Consider the following 20,672-nt stretch of genomic DNA (forward strand, 5'->3'; position numbering starts at 1 on the left):
GTTGGTCAAACAAGCACGAAAATTAGAGAATGCACTGGGAAGACCTGAGCAGAGTTCCTGTAAACGCAAGAACATTTCACGGTGTCGTGAAAAAATTAAGCACGGCTGCAAAGCGTGTAGGAAGAGAAAAACGAAGCGTCGGCAGGCGCAGCCCTTGGTGCGCGCGATTGTTCTTGGAAAACATCCACACAGGCGTCCCGCTTTTCTAGGAGCAAGTCATCGACCATGGCCGTTCAGCCCTCGCAGCTTTCCCTCGCCGAGGACATCGTCGTTGACCCGACTCCCAGCGTAAGCAGCACCACGCCTTTCTTCTGCATGCGATCGCACCACCCTCCGTAGCGATGGCCAAGTGAGCAATCAACCCTTTCCATGTGTGTAGGAACAGGCGCTACGCAGTTACGAAAGAAGAAAGACGCAGAATGGGTACACCATATGGGAGCCACCTAAACTATGTTTCAGCTTTACGAACCTTTCGAAACCGACACGAATGTAAACGTTCACGAGGACCAATGATTGCCCGTAGGAGTGCACAAAGGGCGTTTTAATCCTCAACACATAAAATGGGTGGTGGGAACAGTTTTTAATGTGCAATTATAGCAGCATATTAAGCTTATCTGTATACAATGCCGTGACACTTTTCCTAGACAAAATTGCGTGCCATTTTTCTCATCAACATTTATAGTTTATTACCAAGCAAGCTAGCTCTAGAGAACAGCCGTGGTCAGCTGCTAATTTTGGGTGCGAGCTACACTTTCTTTTCTCGGGGTGATTGAATTACCTAAGACGTTTTCATCTCTTTCCAGGTGCATTCGAGTCCTCGTGACAAGATTTCGAGTCCTCGCGACAAGAAGCCCCAACAGGCTCAGGATCCCATTGTGGAAGATGCGCTGCAGAATCTAGAAGCGAATCCAGGGTACATCACCACAAGGCAGGGGATTCTAACCGCCCTTGAGACGGTAGGTTAAACGGCTGCGGATGCAAACGTAATATTAAGCTTGGTAGCTCAGTGCGAAATTTGCTTTTCACATCACCCATTACTGTATCATATCAGTGCTGGTGCGTGCCTGTTATCCTCAGCTGCTCATGTGCAACGTGCCACATTTCCTTCTCTCTAGTTAACCACTTACCGTCCCTTCTTTTCTTGCGTTCCAAACTTCGCTTTGACGGGCTGCAGTCTCTGCCGCCTTGCATAAATCAACAGCTTTTTCAAGAGTTAACTTTTTGTCCCTTGGCACCTTCTTCCGAAGTCTGTGTTAGTTTCTATCAAAAACGATTTAGTCATGCACCATGTCGTCGACCATGGTGCCTAAGTTGCAGCACCTGGCTTGTTTCTTCAGGTTGTTAAGAACGGCGACAGCAGGTCTCGCTTAGAAGCAGCCAGCACCCACGTTTCTCCTGTGCGACTCCGAGTAACCCCTATCCACTCGACTATGAATGCGGTCGAAAAACCCACTTTTGATTTTTACGCTCGTAAAAACCTAAATAAACTCAGTCTCCTTCCGCCACCAACGACCTCCTTTCCTCGGCGGCACTCCTGTCCTGGCGGTGGGAACGGGCGTCGTCCTGACCGTGGTTCTAGTGAGCCGCGACCCCGAACCTCCTATTCAACAACTCCCGCAGAAACTGTCCGAAGGATTCCCCCTTGCTATTTGAGGCGAGTGCGAAAGATGCATCTTTCGTGCACGTCATTTTGCTGCTCAACGCAGTACGGTTCGAACTTGGCGACCACCGTGTCGGAGTTCTCTTTGCTTTCCCCTGAGGCAAAAGTTTGGTTTGGCTTGGTTTATGGGGTTTAACGTCCCAAAGCGACTGAGGCTATGAGAGACGCCGTAGTGAAGGGCTCCGGAAATTTCGACCACCTGGGGTTCTTTAACGTGCACTGACATCGCACAGTACACGGGCCTCTAGAATTTCTCCTCCAAAGAAATTCCAGCCGCCGTGGCCGGGATCGAACCCGCGTCTTTCGGGTCAGCAGCCGAGCACCATAACCGCTGAGCCACCGCGGCGGCTGAGGCAAAAGTGAAATTATTGAAGACCTCTAACGCACCTTCACTCGCCAAGTTGAGCAGCTGTGCAGTTTTCACGGCGCTGAAGCTTGACTTTTCGCTGCACGACGTTGCATGACAAAAAATTTCAAACTTTTATTTGAAGAGGTTCCAACTCTTAACGATGTCTCCGATGATGCGCAGTTGTTCCGTTGGTCTGATGCGATCCATTCTTGGTGCTTGAAGTTGCTGCATGAAGTAATTGCTCTCAGGCGAGGGTGGCTATCCCACTTCTGACACCATGTATCGGCTGTGGACCGGAATGATGACCGGCACAGTCAAGGAACAATGAATACTGGTTTATTGCGGTCCGTACTTTTTTTTATACAGCCATGTGGAGAGAAGGTTTTTTTTATTTATTACAGATACCTCAAGGGCCCTTGGGCGAGGGCTTTACATGAAAGGTTGAGGGCTTTACGTGAGGGGCTTTTCATGAGGTAAGTGGTTAACAAGAGAGAAGGAAATGTGGCACGTTGCACATGAACAGCTGACGATAACAGACACGCACCGGCACTGATATGGTACAATTACTGACGTAAAGTATGCCCATGTATTGCTTCGGCTGAAGAATGGTGGTGATTTGGGCTTGTTGGTTCATCACAGAAGAGGAAAATATGCAGCGCAAAAAAAAAAACGCACGTACGACAAAAGAAGAAAGCCACAAGCGCTGACTGCCAGCTGAAAACGGTTTTATTTGTACTACGTGCAATAAATACTGTCGAAGGAAGGAAAGATAAAACACCACGTGATCGAGCAGGAAGTAATCCAAAACAACAAAAAAAAACAAAGTGAACCACAAAGAAAACAGTAGGATGTCATGCGTCAAAAAACATGAAACCCGCTTTGTTGACTGCAAGATTGCGGTCGTTTACGAAATTCCACCAACCTGTGGCCGCACGTACGTCGGTCAGACAGGCCATTGCTTCAGTGACCGGCTGCGCGAACACGTAAATTCAATGAGGGCAGGAACAGGTAGCAATTTGCCATCACACTGCAAGAATTATAAAACCGTTTTCAGTTGGTAGTCAACACTTGTGTTTGTCTTCTTCTGTCGTCTGTGCGTTTTTTTGCGCTACATATTTTCCTCTTCTATATTGCTTCAACAACGGCGAGGTATGAAAACTCTCAGGCCATTATGAAATTATACACGTACAAACGTGGAGTTTACTTTTGTAATGGAACAGCGCAAAATAACTGGACAGGACAGGAGACAGGCGCTGACTTAAAACTCAGTTTATTCCGAATATACACGGTTTCTTATACCATCTGGACAACCACATGCGTCATACCGTCTTGTCTCGTTGTTTTGCGCTGTTCCATTACAAAGGAATAACCAACATGCACAATCTGCTGCCCTGGAGTGTTTACAACAAATGCATATTTCACGAACGGTAACAGTGCATCAGTATGTGCAACCGCCTCTGCCAACATGAGCCAAGAGCTGGGGGAAAAAAAAAAACTGGTTCAGGTCGTAGGAATGAAAATGAAGCAGAAGCGTTGTCAGTCGTCAGAGCAAACAGTACTATGTGTTCCTGCACACTTTTTTCGAATGCACTGTAGGTACACGTGAGAAGTTTTAAATGAAAGTATTAGAGTCAGAAGAAACCATCTAGAATGAAAAACAGCCCGAAACCACACAGAGAACATATAAAGGGAAGACGAGACACAGGCGCTGTGTCTCGCATTCCCTTTGTGTGTCCTCTCTGGTTTTGCGCTTTATTTTATCCCAGATGAACAGTCAATTAGCGCGAAATGTGTTGTTACAGAACACACCACAGGTGGAGTAATTTCTGGAAAGATAGCTTCAGTTTTAACTCCTCTTCTGCACTTTCAGTTATTCACGCTCAACCAGAGAAGAAAACCAGGGGCGGAGCTATGCATCGAGCTGTTTCCAGATTCATACATTTTGTTTCGCCTTTCCACCTTTCGTCAGCACTCAGCCGACTCAACTTTGATACCAGATCCGACGAACAGCATAGCTTACTAGCTGTCAAATCTGACGTCAGAGGCGGCAGGCCGCCAAAGATAAAGAAGCACAGTAATAATTCGGGAAAGGGTTCCTTACAAGGACGCTCGCGCGCAATTGCAACAACTGCGCGGCGCAAGTCGGGCGCGCCGAGTCGAGGGTCAGCGCGGAAGCGCTGCTGGGTCTGAAAAGTTGAAAACACGCGTTCACGCTCCGAACAGAGCGCTTTCCGCGCGCTTTATGTAAATTTCGCATTCCAGGCACTTTCGCAATAATGCCGAATCAAAACTGCAGCTTTTTCTGGATTATATTGACGCTCTGCAACTTTCTGCTGAAACATTTTCGCGTACCTTCTGCGGTTTAAAACTTTAATTACCATTCATCAATTACTTCAAAATACACCTTCTTGCCGCAGACCATCGTAAACAATAGTGCTCTGGTTTCATTTCCATATTTTTTTTTCTTACAAGTAGTCTTTTTAAATCCTTTGCTCTAGATCGCTGGGGTGCCATCTTTAATGACGAGAAACATTTTCAACGCTGTGGCTGTAAATTCGCTCCACAAAAATTGAGAAGAACGCATGCAGAAGTGTCAGCGTGTGTCCTGACCTGGGAGACTTGCACATAAGCTTAAGATATCAACGTCCATCCGCTTCCGTCAAACGACGGATAACAGGCCAAGGTTGGCGGCCAGCATTCTTCAATGGCCGATGTGTGTGTCCGTCTGGAGCGCAGGTGGGCGCTGCCTGGCTGATGGTGCTGTACCTGCTGATGGGGAGCAGCATCACGTGGTACGCGCACGCGACCTTCCTTCTCGCCTTCACCTACTGCCTCAACAACACGCTCATCATCATTTCAGCCATGGCCTCACCTTCCAGCCAGAGGAACCTGCCCCTCACGCTCTTCGTACGCACGTCCTCCATACGCTCCTCGCACACAGTAAACTGTTTGCCTTCAATGGGACTCTATGTAACGCACTCCGCGCAGAGCTCGCCAGGTATAAGTGTAACACGTGAGCACGCATATGCAAGCTCCTGGGACGCCTTTAGTCGGTGATCGGCCGCAATATATCGGCGAGGTTATGTCCACGTGCTGCGGTATTCGTCCTCGAGGCATAGGAGAGCCTGCATGCGGATAGCAAGTGGAACTCGTGACAGAATTGTTGCGATCGCGAATAGGATGACTTGCCTTGTTGGCGGCTTGTAGAGGCGCTCGGTTTCTGTCTTGTGCCGCAGCTACACGTAGCGAAGAGACGCGCAAAGGTATATCCAACCAATGAGAGGAAGAACTGCAGCTTTGTTGGCCATCACGCGCGGATGGTGGCTTTAATGGCCATTCCTGTGACCAGCGAGGACACCAAAATCAAACGCAACAAAATGAAGCAAGAAATACGAATTCCTGGTAGCCAACGAATCGATTTTTCACCTTTTAATCTTAACTCTAGAGGCCAGGGAACGTCGGTGTTCCCATAGCCGGGCCTTGCCACCGCTGCGTGTGCTCGTATCCTCCCAAGGCGGCTGATAATCGGCAGACAGCGCGTCAGGTACTTGCTACGCGTTGCGCGCTCTTGCCGAGCTGTTATGTATAAGTAAACTGTTTAGCGTCTGTTTGATCAGTAGTGCCAGTGTAGAAGCGTGCCGTGAAAGTTAGACGCTAGATTCGATCTACTCGATGTAGCTTCTAACACTGATACTTTCAACATGGAACAGATTCACACTAGCTCTTTTATTGTGCTGTAGCAAAGCTTATCCCAAGCACACCATAATGACAAAAGTCTACTTTTTTTTCTCTCTCTCTCCGTCTCGGCAGTACTCGCTGTACCACTGCACAGCTGGCCTTCTCTTCCTGATGGGAGCCGCTGTTTTTTACAGTTTCAGGAATGACGACTTGCCGTATAAGGGCTTCATGGGGGTAAGTGCGAACAACTGAATTGTTTCATTAACAGCGACCGCAGAGCTTGTGTAAGTGACAATCTGGTGCTTTTGAGTGTGAAATCACATATGGTCATAACTAGTCCGTGGTTCAAGTCGGTTTTATTGCCCTCTTGACCCAAGCGGACTTAAGTAATGCTATATGACGTACGTGCGCAGCCGCGGAGAGACGTCGCCATTTTGGCACCGCAGGTCATAGCAAACACTGGAAAACTTCACCTGAAAGTTAAAGCCCATTTCAAAGGAAACCTCTACATAACTTCGAAAACGGCTGTTTTAAACAAGGAGCCCATATGACTGCGAGGGTGACGGTGCGCTTCGATTTCCCTGTCATTATCCATTTCTTTCCACTAAGAGTTTGCACCTTTCATTAACGCTTTTATTCCTTTCCATGTCTGTGCCACGCTGGCGGCGAGTTTTGAACAAACGTTAATAGGAATGACCTCTTGCAAGCCTGCACATTGTGGGAACACATCCCGTCTTTGAACGGCAAATCTAGTCGAGCAAGTTGCGTTAAATGACCTCTGACCTTGAATATATTAACTGTGTATATCCGTGCTCTTCCGCATGCCCTTGCTGCAACGCACGCTCACTACACGAGAATCTCTCATAGCTCATGTGCGGCTTTAGGACGTTCCGCACACCATACCATACCAAAGTCGACGCTGTTTCTTTCTTTTTTTATTTTCAGGTAACGCTGTTCGGCGTAGGGACACTTCATGTGTGCCACGGGCTAAGCAACTTGGCGGTGTGAGCGGGCGGAGCGCATTCGCTGGGGTCCTTGCCGATGGTGCAGCCTCGATGGTGTGTGTGCACACCAACCGCTCTGTTCCATCGATTATGTCCTTGTGTGCTCTGAAATCTTTTCGCTTGTGGCTTCGATTAAAACATCTCGGATGCTCTCAACCTGGACGTGCGATATCTACATAATCTCTTCTGTGCCCATGCTGGGTGAAGACACTCTCAACAAAATTCTCCACCTTCCTCATTTCTTGGTTAATGAGGCATCAAATGAGCAACTGAACCAATTTTAGTGGCAGTATGGCTTGGCACTGAAATGAGCTGCGAGCAACCCAAATGACGACCTCAAACAATGTTCTGTTGGATTCTTGCGCGTGTCCTGATGCGACTGCGGAAGTCGTTGCATTTACCTTCTCTCAGTTGTTAAATGGCAGCTAATACTTCCCGCCTGGCAAAGAACCGTACTCGTAGCTGCATGCGACCAGGTACAGTCTAGCTTGATCTGAAGGTTACCGCGTTCGTTCTGACCAAGAAGGAAGAGTTTTTTTTTTTTTCCTTCCTTGCAGTCGTCTGCAATAACAATGACGTCGCAGGAAAGAGGAATCCTTCGGTTAGCTACCACACTCAACACGAATACGCCTGTATGGAAGTACAAAGGAAGCAAGCTGTCCTCTAGTCCACTCCCTTTTATAAAAGGGATTGTGCTAGAGGACAGCTTGCTTCCTTTCTTACTGCTTTCTGTTTAGAGAGTAAGCTCATTTACTTTTTTCTGCCTTGCAAAAATAAACCGCGTTAGGTTGGTTTAATCCGAGTAGGTTAAGCCTGAAATGATCACCTTCCATTTGCGTCAGACTGCACAAGAACACGTGCGCTCACGTTTCGATAGGTTTTGTGAAGCAACACAACTATGTTTCGATCACGGTTAGTTTCACATTTCACATTGACGTGGAGAAGACATGTTTCGGATCAGCCCGAGGGTTTTCATTTTTTTTGGCAATATTGCACTAGAGAGAGAGGGAGAGAGAAGTTTAATGATAGGAAGAAACTTATATCTTCCTCTATTCCATCTGCGGCCACAAGAACCACCCGCGAGCCATATTCGTCAAGCACGCAGTCACAACCAGCGACCCGTGCCACTAGCTATCCAAGCATGGCGATGCTGAGCCAACAGGCAGACAACTCTATCATACGGTGAATACTATCGTAAACCTACTCATCAGGGTATCACAGTAACGTCATGAATGGCGCCACAGGCTGTGCTTAAGCGCAGGAATAATACGAACGACAACACTGAAGTGATTTGTACAAGCGATGTACCCAAAACACACGCACACGCACACGCACACGCACACGCACACGCACACGCACACGCACACGCACACGCACACACACACACACACACACACACGCGCGCGCGCGCGCGCGCGCGCACGCACACCACATTGTTATCGTAGCGTAGCACTCCGCAGCCGGGTACGGCTCAGGTCAGCAACGGTAGCGCATGACTAGCGATTAACATTCGTCTTTGTTGTTTCTGTGCTTGCGCCAATTCTACCACTCTCCTTCTTGTTGTCTTTCAACAATTCCAGCGACAAACAGGCATATTCCAAATGATACAGAATTAGTGCGTCCATTTGCTGCAGAAATAGGTTTCGACCAAACGGGTGAGTTCGCAGACTTCACATTCTACGCACCTCTTGCACTTCTTTCTTTTCTTTCTTCTTTCATTTGTTGCAGTTCACCCTCCACCACCATTCATGGCCATCGGAGTCATGTTCTTGTTGTTATCCTTGCACGATGGAGCCGCCGCGGTGGCTCAGTGGTTATGGTGCTCGGCTGCTGACCCGAAATACGTGGGTTCGATCCCGGCCGCGGCGGTTGAATTTCTTTGGAGGAGAAATTCTAGAGGCCCGTGTACTGTGCGATGTCAGTGCACGTTAAAGAACCCCATGGGGTCGAAATTTCCGGAGCCCTCCACTACGGCGTCTCTCATAGCCTTAGTCGCTTTGGGACGTTAAACCCCATAAACCAAACCAAACCAAACCTTATGCGATGGCGCATGGCCACACAGAAGGATCGGCCAAGAATCATGAAATAAGGACAACACCAGGAGCAGGGTACTTGTTGTTGTTGTTGTTCACCTCATGGGATGGCGCATACCCACAGAGGGGGATCGGCCAAGAAGAGGGGAGCATAGAGAGTTTTTGAGATTTTTTGCTTGTTTGTTTGGTTTTGTTTTACTTCGTCTTTATTTTGATTTACCAATAAATGTTTCTACTTCTTCCACCACCATGGGTCGCCTAGAAAGCGTGAGGCGAGTTGTAAGGGGCGGTCACTTGATATTATTATCCTTATTATTCGATTCTAAAACACAAACGCAGATTAAAAGTAAGGGAAGAGTTTGATTTATTGATTTGATTTATTAGGATTTAGCGTCCCGAAGCGACTCAGGCTATGAGGGACGCCGTAGAGAAGGGCTCCGGATATTTCGACCACCTGGGGTTCTTTAACGCGCACTGACATCGCACAGTACACGGGCCTCTAGAATTTCGCCTCCAAAGAGTGACCGGTCACCCATTAATCCTGAGGACATCATCATCATCAACATCACTTTACTCTTCGCGTAATCAAGCGCCCATCTGCCTCGCACACATACATGCGCTTTCATCCTGCTATCAGCATCATCGCCTAGCGTGTTTCTGTCAGCAGGCGTCAGTTCATCTGCTGACCTCTGCTAACAGCCATGGCCACGGCACCGGCAACCTCCCCGTCGCGCGCCCCCGCGCCGGAACTCCTGGCGCCTGCCGGCAAGGCGGTGAGGGAAATGCTCTACAAGCGCGCTTAAAAGTGTCGTAGGTCTCCTACGCATTAGCACATTCCTGCCAAGGAACAGAAAAGCAGTGAACGAATGCCACAGCCAAGCTTTGCGCTTGCAGTGAGCGGTCTCGCGTGACAGCAGCATCGAAACGGGCTGCGTTACTACTGTCCCTTTGCGAGAGACAAAAGGCACGCTGCTATGTTTAGTGGTCATGTAGGACTCAGCTCTGTGCAAAGCTCGCCGATGATTCTGGACTGTGCATGCACAGTGTGGGCAGCGCAACGCAGGCAAGACAGGAGACAATAACATGCGCGCTGTGTTGTCTCCTGCCTTACCCTTGTCCCTGCGTTGCGGTGCACACTGTAGTCCCGGCGAAACAACTGTAGCCAGCCCGTGCCTATCGTAATCGCGCATAACTGCCGTAAAATAAGCCGGAAGGTCACGTGCTGTGTTCTGCGAGCAGTGGGAGTTTCTTCTCCCAGCTGCTTTAGATTCCAGCTGAGGGAACACTGCGAAGCTGAGCACTGGTCGCCGTTCCCTTACCCTCTCAGACGGACGCTGCGGGAGGAGACGCAGGGGCGCAGGAGGGCGGTGCGGCCGACGACGTGCCGCAGCTCATTGAAGTGAATCCGCGCTACGTCACCACAGCGCAAGGCACGCTTACCTGTCTGGAGACAGTAAGTGATGTGTCTGCATTCAAGTGCCAACAGCACGATGCGCTGTACGTACCGAACCATATGTGCAGGCTGCGTCTCATTGTATTGAAATGCTTCCCTATAATGTGCATCCATACCCATGAGTTGTTCTCTGTATCTTTAAGAACTACGGTTCATTTTGAACATTCGCGTGTCTTGCGCAATGGCTAGTAGACAGGATGCAAAAATATTATTTTACCTACAGCACTCGCAATTCCGCGCTAAAATCTCGCGGATATTATTGTATTCCGTGGCGGAATTCGTCAAGGGCCGCGTGTCGTATGAGTACAGTCGCCTCCATAATAATGCGGAGCACGCTTCGTCAATCAAACCGCTCTCACGCCTTGCATGGCAAAAACAGGGTGGTACATACAGAAGTGAACAAAAAGATATGATAATTCAGTTTTTCCAATTTATATTTTTTTGCCACACTAAAATGTGCGCACGAGTTTGGTAGGATGACCATGTCAGACTTTCTACACATTAGCAATCAATTTTTAGTCGTCATAATAAGCGACAATTGGTCCCCTGCAGCAAATTTATTGAAGAACTGCCTTCTTCGCTGGGTGTAGGTATCAGCGATACGTGTTATTTATTACAAAATGAGACAACAATTTCGAGAATACCTTTCCACAGTAACCTAATGCGTCAGTACTTCTCACGCAAGCTTTTTCCGGCAACAATTGCTTAACTCCGCCGAAGCATGGAGTCCAGGAAGGTATCAGTAAACGTCTAGTTCATGTTCCTCCACTTTTGCAGCACCTTCTATACTTGAGCTCGGCGCTGCTGGCTTTTTTGTCCATCAGACTATGCTCGATGCTTATTGAAATATATTCAATTCAAATAATCTCAGTAGGCCTGCTTGGCCGCTCCATAAGGTTCACCGTCCTTTTCTTCATCCAATTTTTCACGAGCATAGAAGAGTGCTTAGAGTCGTAATTTTGTTAAACACATATTTAGATCCCAGATTTTAGCGTGTGTATGGAGGCGTAAACTGATCAAGAATGCCCTGATCAGCCTCTTCACTCATGTTACATTTCATTTAGTCAAGGAGACAAACTCTACGAGCGCATAATCAGCCTCTTGCAATTGTGTTCCTGCTTTTGTGGTTTAACGTGGGAAGTTGATAACGAGTTCGATATAAATTGTGCTTGGGGTGACTTATTAAACGAATGCCATTATTCCCGTGTGGCAAGAACTTCGATTCGTCCAAAGAAATCACTCTTTTCCATTCGTGACCTATCCACACCGGGTGTCCCTTTACCTACGTCATCCTGGAATTAGCGATTTTTTTTAGGAAAGGAAATGGCGCAGTATCTGTCTCACATATCTTGGTGGACACCTGAACCACGTCGTAAGGGAAGGGAAGAAAGTGCGAGTGAAAGAAGAAAGAGAGAAAGGGGTACCGTAGTGGAGGGCTTCGGAATAATTTCGACCACCTGGGGATCTTTAACTTGCACTGACATCGCACAGCACACGGGCGCCTTTTGCGTTTCGCATCCATCGAAACGCGGCCGCCGCGGTCGGGTTCGAACCCGGGTGCTCCGGCTCAGTAGCCGAGCACCTTAGCCACTAAGGCACCGCAGCGGATGTCATGCTCTTGGAAACTCAATTCTTTTCGCAGGTGTTCGGGCACTGCTGGGTTTGAGCTGGGCACCTGTCGTTTAGATCAGCGCATTGCGCATGACGTCTCACAGTCCATGGCGTTACTGTAGAGCCTGATAACAAGGTCAGATCTTCGCAAATGTCGATAACAGTCAGTATAGAGTTTTTTAGGCTCGCGCGAACGTCTTTCTCAACAACTTGGTTGGTCGTTGTGGCGTGTTTCCTGCGAAGATCGAAAAACCAAAGCTCCTCTGAACCTATATCTTTCAAAAAATTTGTGAAGGCGTGGACTGCGCTACTCTGAAATCCAGTGAAAGCTGCTGGCGTTTCATCCCATATTTGTAGCGACGGATAACTGCAATTAGAGCAGTCTCGATGGCGTTATGTTAACTTCACACTCCGCCAACCGCTGACAAAAATATGCCGTAATGCATGTAACCACAGAATATGCCACCTGAGATTGACAGCAAGTTAATAATAATTTCGAAGACTGGAAATGAACGCAATCGGAAGCGCTGATCAAAGGACAAAAACTAAAAACGAACTGAAGACACAGTTACGCCCTCAACAACTAATGACGGGAGAAAGGGTCATTATTTCGTCATAATATATTCAGAATTAGCAAACAGATGTCTTATATTAGTGATATTTTGAATTTATACGAAAAAAATGAAAAATCACATCTTTTCGTTCACTACTGTATATGCGGGCAAATGCAGCTACTGCGCTCGCGTATAACCGAAAGAGACCACCTAATGAGTGAGGAGAGTTAAAGCATAGCATCGTGGTCCACAGTATTTTGGCCATGGTTGTATGCTTAGCACCGCGAAAATCGAAAGCACGTCGTGGCATGCAGGCTGGTCCTTCAGCGTGTACAGCCGCCCTGATGTTTAATAATATAGCGCGAGCGTCGACCGAACTGCTAGTCAGCGCCTTATAACGGCGATAGGCGTGCAACAAAGCGAGAGTTCGCGCACGCGCACGAAGGCAGAGCGTCGTCTGCTACGCTGTTCCGAGCACGAGGACACACGCCCTGCCACAATATCTGTTCGCAAGATCTCGCCAAGCCGTAGAGCGCATGCGCATGATTAGTATGTGAGACTGCATGAGACTTGATTTCATTCTCTCTCTTTTTTTTGTCTATTACGGGAAGCCAGCCTGGCGATGAAAAGTTATGATAGGAAAAAATAAAAGGAAAGAAATATAGCAGCACATCGAAACCATTGCCTGGATCGCGATAAACGGGGTTCCAACCAGCTCCTTAATCAGCCTTGCAGTGTCTCGACGGTATAAAAAGGCACGTCTCTTGCAGTCTCACATACTAATCATGCGCATGCGCTCTACGACTTGTCGGGATCTTGCGAACTGATACTGCGGCAGGGCGTGTGTCCTCGTGCTCGGAACAGCGTAGCAGACGACGCTCTGCCTTGGTGCGCGTGCGCGAACTTTCGCCTTGTTGCACGCTTATCGCCGTTATAAGGCGCTGACCAGCAGTTCGGTCGGCACTCGCGCTATATTATTAAAAATCAGGGTGGCTGTACTTAGGCTCTGCCGTGTAAGGTGGCTTATACCCCTTCATTGTGAATGAACTAGGAAAACAATGACGCCAAGCGTAGCGTTGAAGGAAACCGGTCTCAAAATGCAACCTGTGTCCGAGAGTTCAAGCAAAGATCCTGCACTCTGCACACATCATCCTTTTTCCAGACCCTAATGATAATGCAGGACTGCGCACTTAGAAACGCAACCTAACAGTTGAGTTGAGTTTATGCGCTATCAGCGTCAAATGAAACGAACAAGACATTTGAAACACGAACTGCAAATTACACCATGTTAAGCAGAGAAAGCTCAGTACCAGGGCAAATTAATTTCACATCGAAGGCGCGAAGACTGTGCCTTAGAAGCGCTAATCAACCGCGTCTCTATTTTCTCTTCCGCAGCTAATATATTGGTGTTTTCGTGTTGGCATTTCAGTTCTCTTCGCGTTTCATCTGACGCTGATGGTACCATTATGCGAGCGCAGTCGTAGCGAACTTAAATCACTTAGAGGAAGTGTCCAATGAATAAAACGAGGAGGACCTGCACAGAAATCCTACCCCGCCTTGCCATAGCTCACTGAGACTGCTGCCTTCGCGCGCGGCTCTCCAACCCTAAATCATCGCCTTCCTTCCGGTTTAATTCATTCAGCACTGTAGCATAACTTTGGTGTGTGAAAGGACGTTCTACACCTGCTCGGGCTCACGGATGGCATGTTTCTGGATACTTGATGCGATTCCGTTTCGGTGGGCCAGCTTGAACACTGGGATAAGGACGCGTCTGTCATTCTCAAAACATCCTTTCGATGAAGGACGAAGTGATTCTGTATGTGAACAATGTGATCTAGAGTACGTCTTTAGCAGGGGAGGCAAAGAAACTGCTCTACACATTTGAGTCTTGCAAATGAGTGCTATTTAATTTATCAGCAGGTGATCTGTTATTCGCTTTCCCGTATGTGTCAGCGGAAGAAGCAATAGATAGTCAAAGTGCAAATCATTCCGAGTGCAGATTAGACGTTGAAATATAATATTACACAGGAGAATCTTTCAAATATGCAGAGAGGAATTGGAAGCTGTCAGAGTACGACCACGTCAACATAGCATGACAATTGCTGCTCTTTCAGCACTACAAACAGAGTCTGGCTTTCTACCCGCGCCGTTTGTTTACACCGATCACACATGCGTTGATATAGTTCGACTCACTCCTGGCGTGCACAGGCACGCCGGGCCAGCGACGGTTTCGCGTAGCTGCGACAGCCATGTCAGATAAATGATCTCAGACCAAGCCATTGCCCAATAAAGAAACAGTCAAATGAACACGATTACACAGCGCAGCTAGCGACTGCTCCTGTTCAGCCAAACACAGCTGCCGCTGGCCTCACAAGATAGCATAGCTGTCATGACCGGACCACTAGATTGCATTACTTCTTCAATGTCAGCGCCCTTGAGAAAATGCTGTATACACTGTGTGAACACATTTTATTGAACTATGTAAAGGCTACAGCTACGATGTGCTCCACTACTACGCCCGGAGCGCCTATTTACGATGTCGACTCGCTGCGGAGTAACCCCTTACCTTCCGATGTATCCACTGCTAACGCACGCATTCGTTGGTTTCGGAGCATGTATGTAGGCTCTGGCTCCATGACCACGTTCTCTGCAATTCTCATCTCTGCATAATCACCACAGTAAATGTAACTATGGGCCGGTTTTCTGAGTACTGAGCGCGTTGATTGCCGCTCGCAGCTCGGCGCAGTCGCCGTCATGGTGATGTACCTGCTGATGGCGCACAGCATCACGTACCAGTGGTATGCGCACCTGGCCTTCCTGCTCGCCTTCACGTACTGCTTCAACAACACGCTCATCATCATCTCCGGCGTGGCTTCGCCCTGCACGCAGATGCACCTGCCCGAGACGCTCTTTGTTAGTACGCCCGCCGCTTCACCATGGTACCGCGTCAGTGTTTGACCGGGCCTCACTTAAACAGCCCGGCCCGGGTGTCGCCCGCCACCTAACGCTGGTCGCAGTGATCCTCATGAAGCATATTCCAGTGATATGCGAAAATGTCCTTTCTTGGTGGAATCGCTGACGATAGTCCGCAGTTGATATGCAGTGAAACATGCAACAATATTTATGCGAGCAATCGTGTTTCAGGATATGTTAGGACTGCAGTCGCGGCGACTGCACTGCACACAAGTGTCGCTGTGCCCGCCGCAGTGGCTCAACAGCGCTCTCCTACCGCAAGGGTAGATTCAAAGGGTGGAGGGCGGGCTCGGCATTATTCCAACTTCACCTCCGTGAGATGCGGCCGCTGCGTCTGTGATCGAACCCGTGGTTAGCACATCAACGATATAGCCACTCAGCAGCCACGACTTCCCTTTAAAAAAATCCTAAAAGGCACTTGCCTTGTTAGTAGGGGTGTGTGAATATTCGAAATTCTCTAATAGCTAATCGAATATCCTCCTATTCAATTCGTTGTACGAATCAAACAGTGCATGCTTAAAATTATTTGGAAAGAATCAAATTGGTTGTCAAGTTTTCGAACAGATATCGATTAACTGGCACGAAGGTGCAGTTAAGCGCGCCGAATAGTTTCCTTCGGTAGCTATTTCAAAAACAGCCGCTCCCACCCACCCACTCACATTCACTCCAACGCCGCAAAGCATGCTGCTGCGAACGGCCTCCGTGATAAGAAGGGTTTAATGCCAAGACCCTGCCCAATCGTGTAGCGGCGTTCATAATGCTCATGCGTATCAAAATAGGGCTATGAGGCAGGGCTCAGGCAGGTTTGATGCCCGATCTCGAAATCATTGACTTATGCATAACTCGCGCCCCTGTAATCTACTGAGTTGTCAGGCTAGTTTATTCGCTGCCCTCTCAGTTACGAACAGGCAATTTTCTTGAACGCTTGAGATGACGAGCGCAAAGTTAATGCACCGACTTCATGTTGCATATCCCCTAGTAGAGACCATGCAGTGTTGCATCTTTTCGACAGCGGTTTAGCTACAGTAGTGAGCAAAAAGATATGATATTGTCATTTTTTTTTCGTATAAATTCATAATGTCACAGATATAGAGGACCTATTTACTATTTCTGAACATATTACGATGCAATAATTCGCTTTTCTTTCGTCAGAAGTTGTTTGGGGAATAACTGTTTGCTTGTATGTCATCGGCGCTTCCCATCGGGGTTATTTCCTGTCTGTTCTAAATTATTATTGACTTGCCGTGACATTTCTATTGTTACATGTATTCATGCAATTTTTTAGCAGTGGGCGGAGTGTGAGCTTAACATGACGTCATCACAACTTCTCAAATGACAATTATCCGCGGTCACAACTATGGGATGAAACACCATCAGCTTTCACTGTATTTCAGAGTAGCGAATTTCACGCCTTCACGCGTTTTGAAGAAATACAGGTCAGAGGTGGTTTGGCTTTTCGATATTCGCAGGACACGTGCGAGAAAGACAACCCAAGATGTGCACAAAACAGTTCTTGCTAGCCTAAAAAACACCAGTCTGACTGTTATCGACATTTCCGAAGATTTGGCCCCGTTATCAGTCTCTAAAGTAATCCCATGAACTGTGAGATGTCAAGTTCAATGTGCTGATCTAAACGACAAGAGCCCAGCTCCAAGCCCGAGCATCTATGAAAAGAATTGGGTGTCCAGGATGATGTATGTCCAGGATGATGTAGGTGAAGGAACATTTGGTGTTGATAGGTAACGATAGAATGAAAAAAAAACGAATTCATTTCAAGAATCGAAGTTCATCTAGTGCAGGAATGATGGAATTCGTTGTATACATCGCCCCAAAACACAGTTTACATGGACCTCGTTATCAACTTCCCACGTTAAACCACAAGGGCGAGAACGTAATAGCACGGGGCTTATTCTCCGCTAGTGGAGTGGGTCTCCTTGACTTAATTCAAAGTACCGGTGACACGTCAGTTTTGCTCATCTTTTTTAACAGCTAATAGTACCACTCGAGTGTCGAACAAAGACCGTACAGCGCTCTGTGACAAAGCAGAGCGGCGAAACAGGCTGCGAACGGAAAGCAGTTTGTGTGCATGTGCGTATTCTCGCCTGTATTCGGCGCTTCGTTTCGTCATAGGTCGCTGTACAGCCGTTTGTTCGATGTTCGTGTGACACCGTTATGGAGAATTGGCCGGGTGTACGTTTGTCAAGTTCAGTATTAGCACTATTGAAAAAACACGGTGCCACGATAACCAACCAAAATAATACCCTCGTGACATGGGTCAACAACCTCTCGAGGTCGATCTGCCAATATTTCGCGATATGAGATGCACGAAAGAAATTCAGCAATGAACGGGTGCCCAGAAGCTCAGGCAGGACTGGCCGATGGGAACTTGCCGTGGGCTACGCGAAAGAGCAAGCCTCATCACAGGCACGAATATTTTCGCGCTTCGCTTCGCAGTACTCGCTGTACCACTGCATGGCCGGCCTTCTGTACGTTGTTGGAGGAGCCATATTCCACAACGTCCACAAGCACGACGACCTTCTTCTCAGGATCCCTGCGGGGGTAAGAGCGCGCAGCCCTGTGGCATTCGCTGCGGCTGAATTCATAAGAGGAAATGATGAGGAGGAGGCATAGCTTGTGCATGCACTCCCATGAGCAAAAGAGAACGCGCACTCCCACTTTGAGCTTCAGTAGCACTGCTGCTGACGAATTTGTTGATATTAATGCGATATGTGCATTAGAAGAAACACGGCGTGGTTAGTCATAAAATTCGCTGACTGGTCGCGACAGTGATGAAGCCAAAGTGTCACGACCGAGCGCCAATTGGTCGACGGGGTGTGTGACATCATAAGCCATGTGGCAGAGATGAGTTGACAGGTGCGCTGACAGGTGGAAGTTTGCGGGTGACGTAGCCGAGCGCTGATTGGTCGCCGAACTGTGTGACGTCATGAGGACACGCGACATGACTGAGGGCGGGGGCAGGTTCGGCGGCAGTAGGCAGCTGCGTTTGGTTTTGTGCAGACGTGTCTAGACAGCTCCGCGTGTAAGGTTGGAATAGAGCCAGAATCAACGCCGCTTGTGTCTACCGTAGTAGAAAATCCCGCAAATGGAGAGGGCAACCACTGAAATATGCCGCTGAAGATGGAGTACGGGCGGCTGCACAGGCTCAGCGCATGAGGCGAGCAGCAATCACTGAGGAGGAGAAGCTGGCCGAGGGTACTTCAAGCTTTAATGCTATCGCATTCTCCACACGTAATCTAATGAAGTGCCCCCTAAGTTTTTTTTTTTTTATTTTTGTTACGTGCTTACTTTACTCACAAAAAATGCCCAAACTGATCACTAATACCTGTGTCATTTGAGGGAGAGAATACGCTCCGAACAGAGATGAGGGGTCTCTTACTTTTGTTCGCGGTTATGTGTGCATGTACAGTGGCAGTCAGAAGAATATGGACCACACTTCGAAAATTTTCTGACGCATTACCTAGCCAAAATTAATGAATGTTTGATGGATATGCAAGTATACAATTTGATTGCGGCCTTGCACATAAAGGTAGCAAATACTTCTATTTCCGCCACACAGCGCAACAGGAAAGTTCCAGCGCGGTCCATATAACTCTGTTCATGACTGTACATGTGTTGCAATGGTTCACTGGAGAAGGCGCCTGTGACCGTAGTGAGGGCATGGCAAAAAGACCACTCAGTAGTCGCTGCCACTCGCTATTTTTGCTACCAACGATTTCAAAGAGTAGGCATTCTGCGATCGCTCACGAACCCGCGTGAACAAATTAACCGAGGCCCTTTTCACCAATAAACGCGTGCGACTACGCTCCGGCTCCGGTCGTGTTTTCCTCGGAAGTTTTGCAACAAGTTGAACGTGTTAATTTGTGCGCCTACCGAGACACGTGCGACAAACACCTCGGTTTATTTAGCTTGCTACCACATGCTGCTATTAATGCAGCTGTTGATACTTACGGCGTTTACGGCATTCCCACAGTACTTCCTGGGGTAGCGAAAGGTACCACGCGAGCCTGCTAGCGATCACGCTGAAAACGCCCGTGTCCTGGTCGGCCAGGGCTGTGGTCGCTGTCAAGAATGTGCCGCCCCTGTGCGATCACTTGATCCAGGTCCGCGGTCTATCTGCGCTTCGGGGAGGGCCCTGTCGTAGGGGAAGAGAGGCGGTAATATTCGGGCGCTTCACGAACGTCACGATCGTTTCTGCAATGATTTCTCAACGGCTCCACAGCTGTTGTTTTAACACATTTTACGGAATAGCGCAAGTGGTTCATTTTACAGCGGTAGCTGAACCTGAGCTGCGCGTACTCCGGAAGCACCTGCCAAAGCCGCGGTGGCCAGCTAGGAAAGAAAGGAAGATGAAATCCCATGAGTGCAGCTGCGCATGCTCACATCCAGCCCATTTCGAGCCAGGTGTTCTCGCTAGATCTCATGTGCGCAGTCCAGAGCACGTCATCCAGGAGTTCTAGACAAGCGTTTTTCCCTCCTTACCATGTCCTGCGTTTCAAGCGCCTACATACGTCCTTGAAGCAGGAATTCGAGTAGATACAGCAATAAAAATTCCGCAGCTTGTGACTGACTCTCTCAGATTTTGACGTGTTTTAGTCTGTTTGGTAGAATAAATGCATTAAGATAAATTCATTAAGTCTGAGTTAAGTTACGTACGCATTAAGATAAGTTAAAACGTCATGTGAGCATTCGCACAAAAATTAAAACTTGGCGTGCCGCACGTGAGTTCCCCTAACGTTTATTTCTTTACTTCCAGGTTATTTTGACCGGCGTCGGAGTCATCCATTGTTTTCACAGTCTTGTAAACTTCATCAAATGAACATAGCAGCGTATTAATGCGTTATTATTGTTAATCCCTTCAAGGAAACTACTTGCTTTGTCTCTGAATACACTTGTTCCACTATATAAACTACTTAAATGCTGAATTTCATCTGACATGACTGAAAATAAAGTGTGCATTTCGAAGCTCTTTGAAACGTTTGTCCACTCTCTTCTTTCCTTACTGAATTAATTGCAGCATCACGACTTTTCTTGAAGCTGCTTGCTGAATCGCTACCGGTTAACTATATGCGCAACTGTGCCTGTGATCCCCGTCGGTCTGCGACACGCGTTTGAATTCGAATCTCCCAAGCCCCCACCAACCCGAAACACGTATACTGCATCGTTTCCTACAGGCCAATAAAACTAAACGCATATACAGGGTGTTCCACCTAAGGCTTTGCACAATTTTTAAATGGGCTTTTTTAGTCAGAAGAGCGCTTTTTTTCGGCATAGCATTGTCTGCGGTGAAGTACATCAGAAGACAGCTAAGATGTGCTAACTAGCAGGCTGGTGAACTA

The 20,672-nt window shown here is 47.9% G+C and overlaps 2 protein-coding genes across 2 annotated transcripts in view; both read left to right on the forward strand.

Moving 5' to 3' along the window:
- LOC149351457 (uncharacterized) overlaps positions 1–6,695 on the forward strand; it is a 50,740-nt gene extending 44,045 nt beyond the window's left edge. The window contains exons 3-7 of the mRNA XM_089577033.1: positions 210–288; positions 804–956; positions 4,746–4,916; positions 5,820–5,921; positions 6,633–6,695. Of these exons, the coding sequence (XP_089433159.1) occupies positions 210–288; positions 804–956; positions 4,746–4,916; positions 5,820–5,921; positions 6,633–6,695 (568 nt within the window). The remainder of the gene's footprint in view (positions 1–209; positions 289–803; positions 957–4,745; positions 4,917–5,819; positions 5,922–6,632) is intronic.
- Positions 6,696–9,425: 2,730 nt separating this feature from the next.
- On the forward strand, positions 9,426–20,152 carry LOC149351460 (uncharacterized). Its single transcript, XM_089577034.1, has 5 exons — positions 9,426–9,497; positions 10,052–10,177; positions 15,079–15,255; positions 17,770–17,874; positions 20,090–20,152. The coding sequence occupies exons 1-5, from the start codon at positions 9,426–9,428 to the stop codon at positions 20,150–20,152; spliced, it is 543 nt and encodes a 180-aa protein (XP_089433160.1).
- Positions 20,153–20,672: the final 520 nt, after the last annotated feature.

This window comes from Amblyomma mixtum, chromosome 3, assembly GCF_055824585.1.
Source record: "Amblyomma mixtum isolate Tamu chromosome 3, ASM5582458v1, whole genome shotgun sequence".
Taxonomy (NCBI): Eukaryota; Metazoa; Arthropoda; class Arachnida; order Ixodida; family Ixodidae; genus Amblyomma; species Amblyomma mixtum.

Bases quoted from the DNA above. Each gene is read 5' to 3' on its own strand.
- LOC149351460 (XM_089577034.1), top strand. From the start codon at position 9,426: ATGGCCACGGCACCGGCAACCTCCCCGTCGCGCGCCCCCGCGCCGGAA. The intron at 9,498-10,051 runs GTGAGGGAAATG...TTACCCTCTCAG, and splicing joins TGGCGCCTGCCGGCAAGGCG to ACGGACGCTGCGGGAGGAGA. The intron at 10,178-15,078 runs GTAAGTGATGTG...TGCCGCTCGCAG, and splicing joins CGCTTACCTGTCTGGAGACA to CTCGGCGCAGTCGCCGTCAT.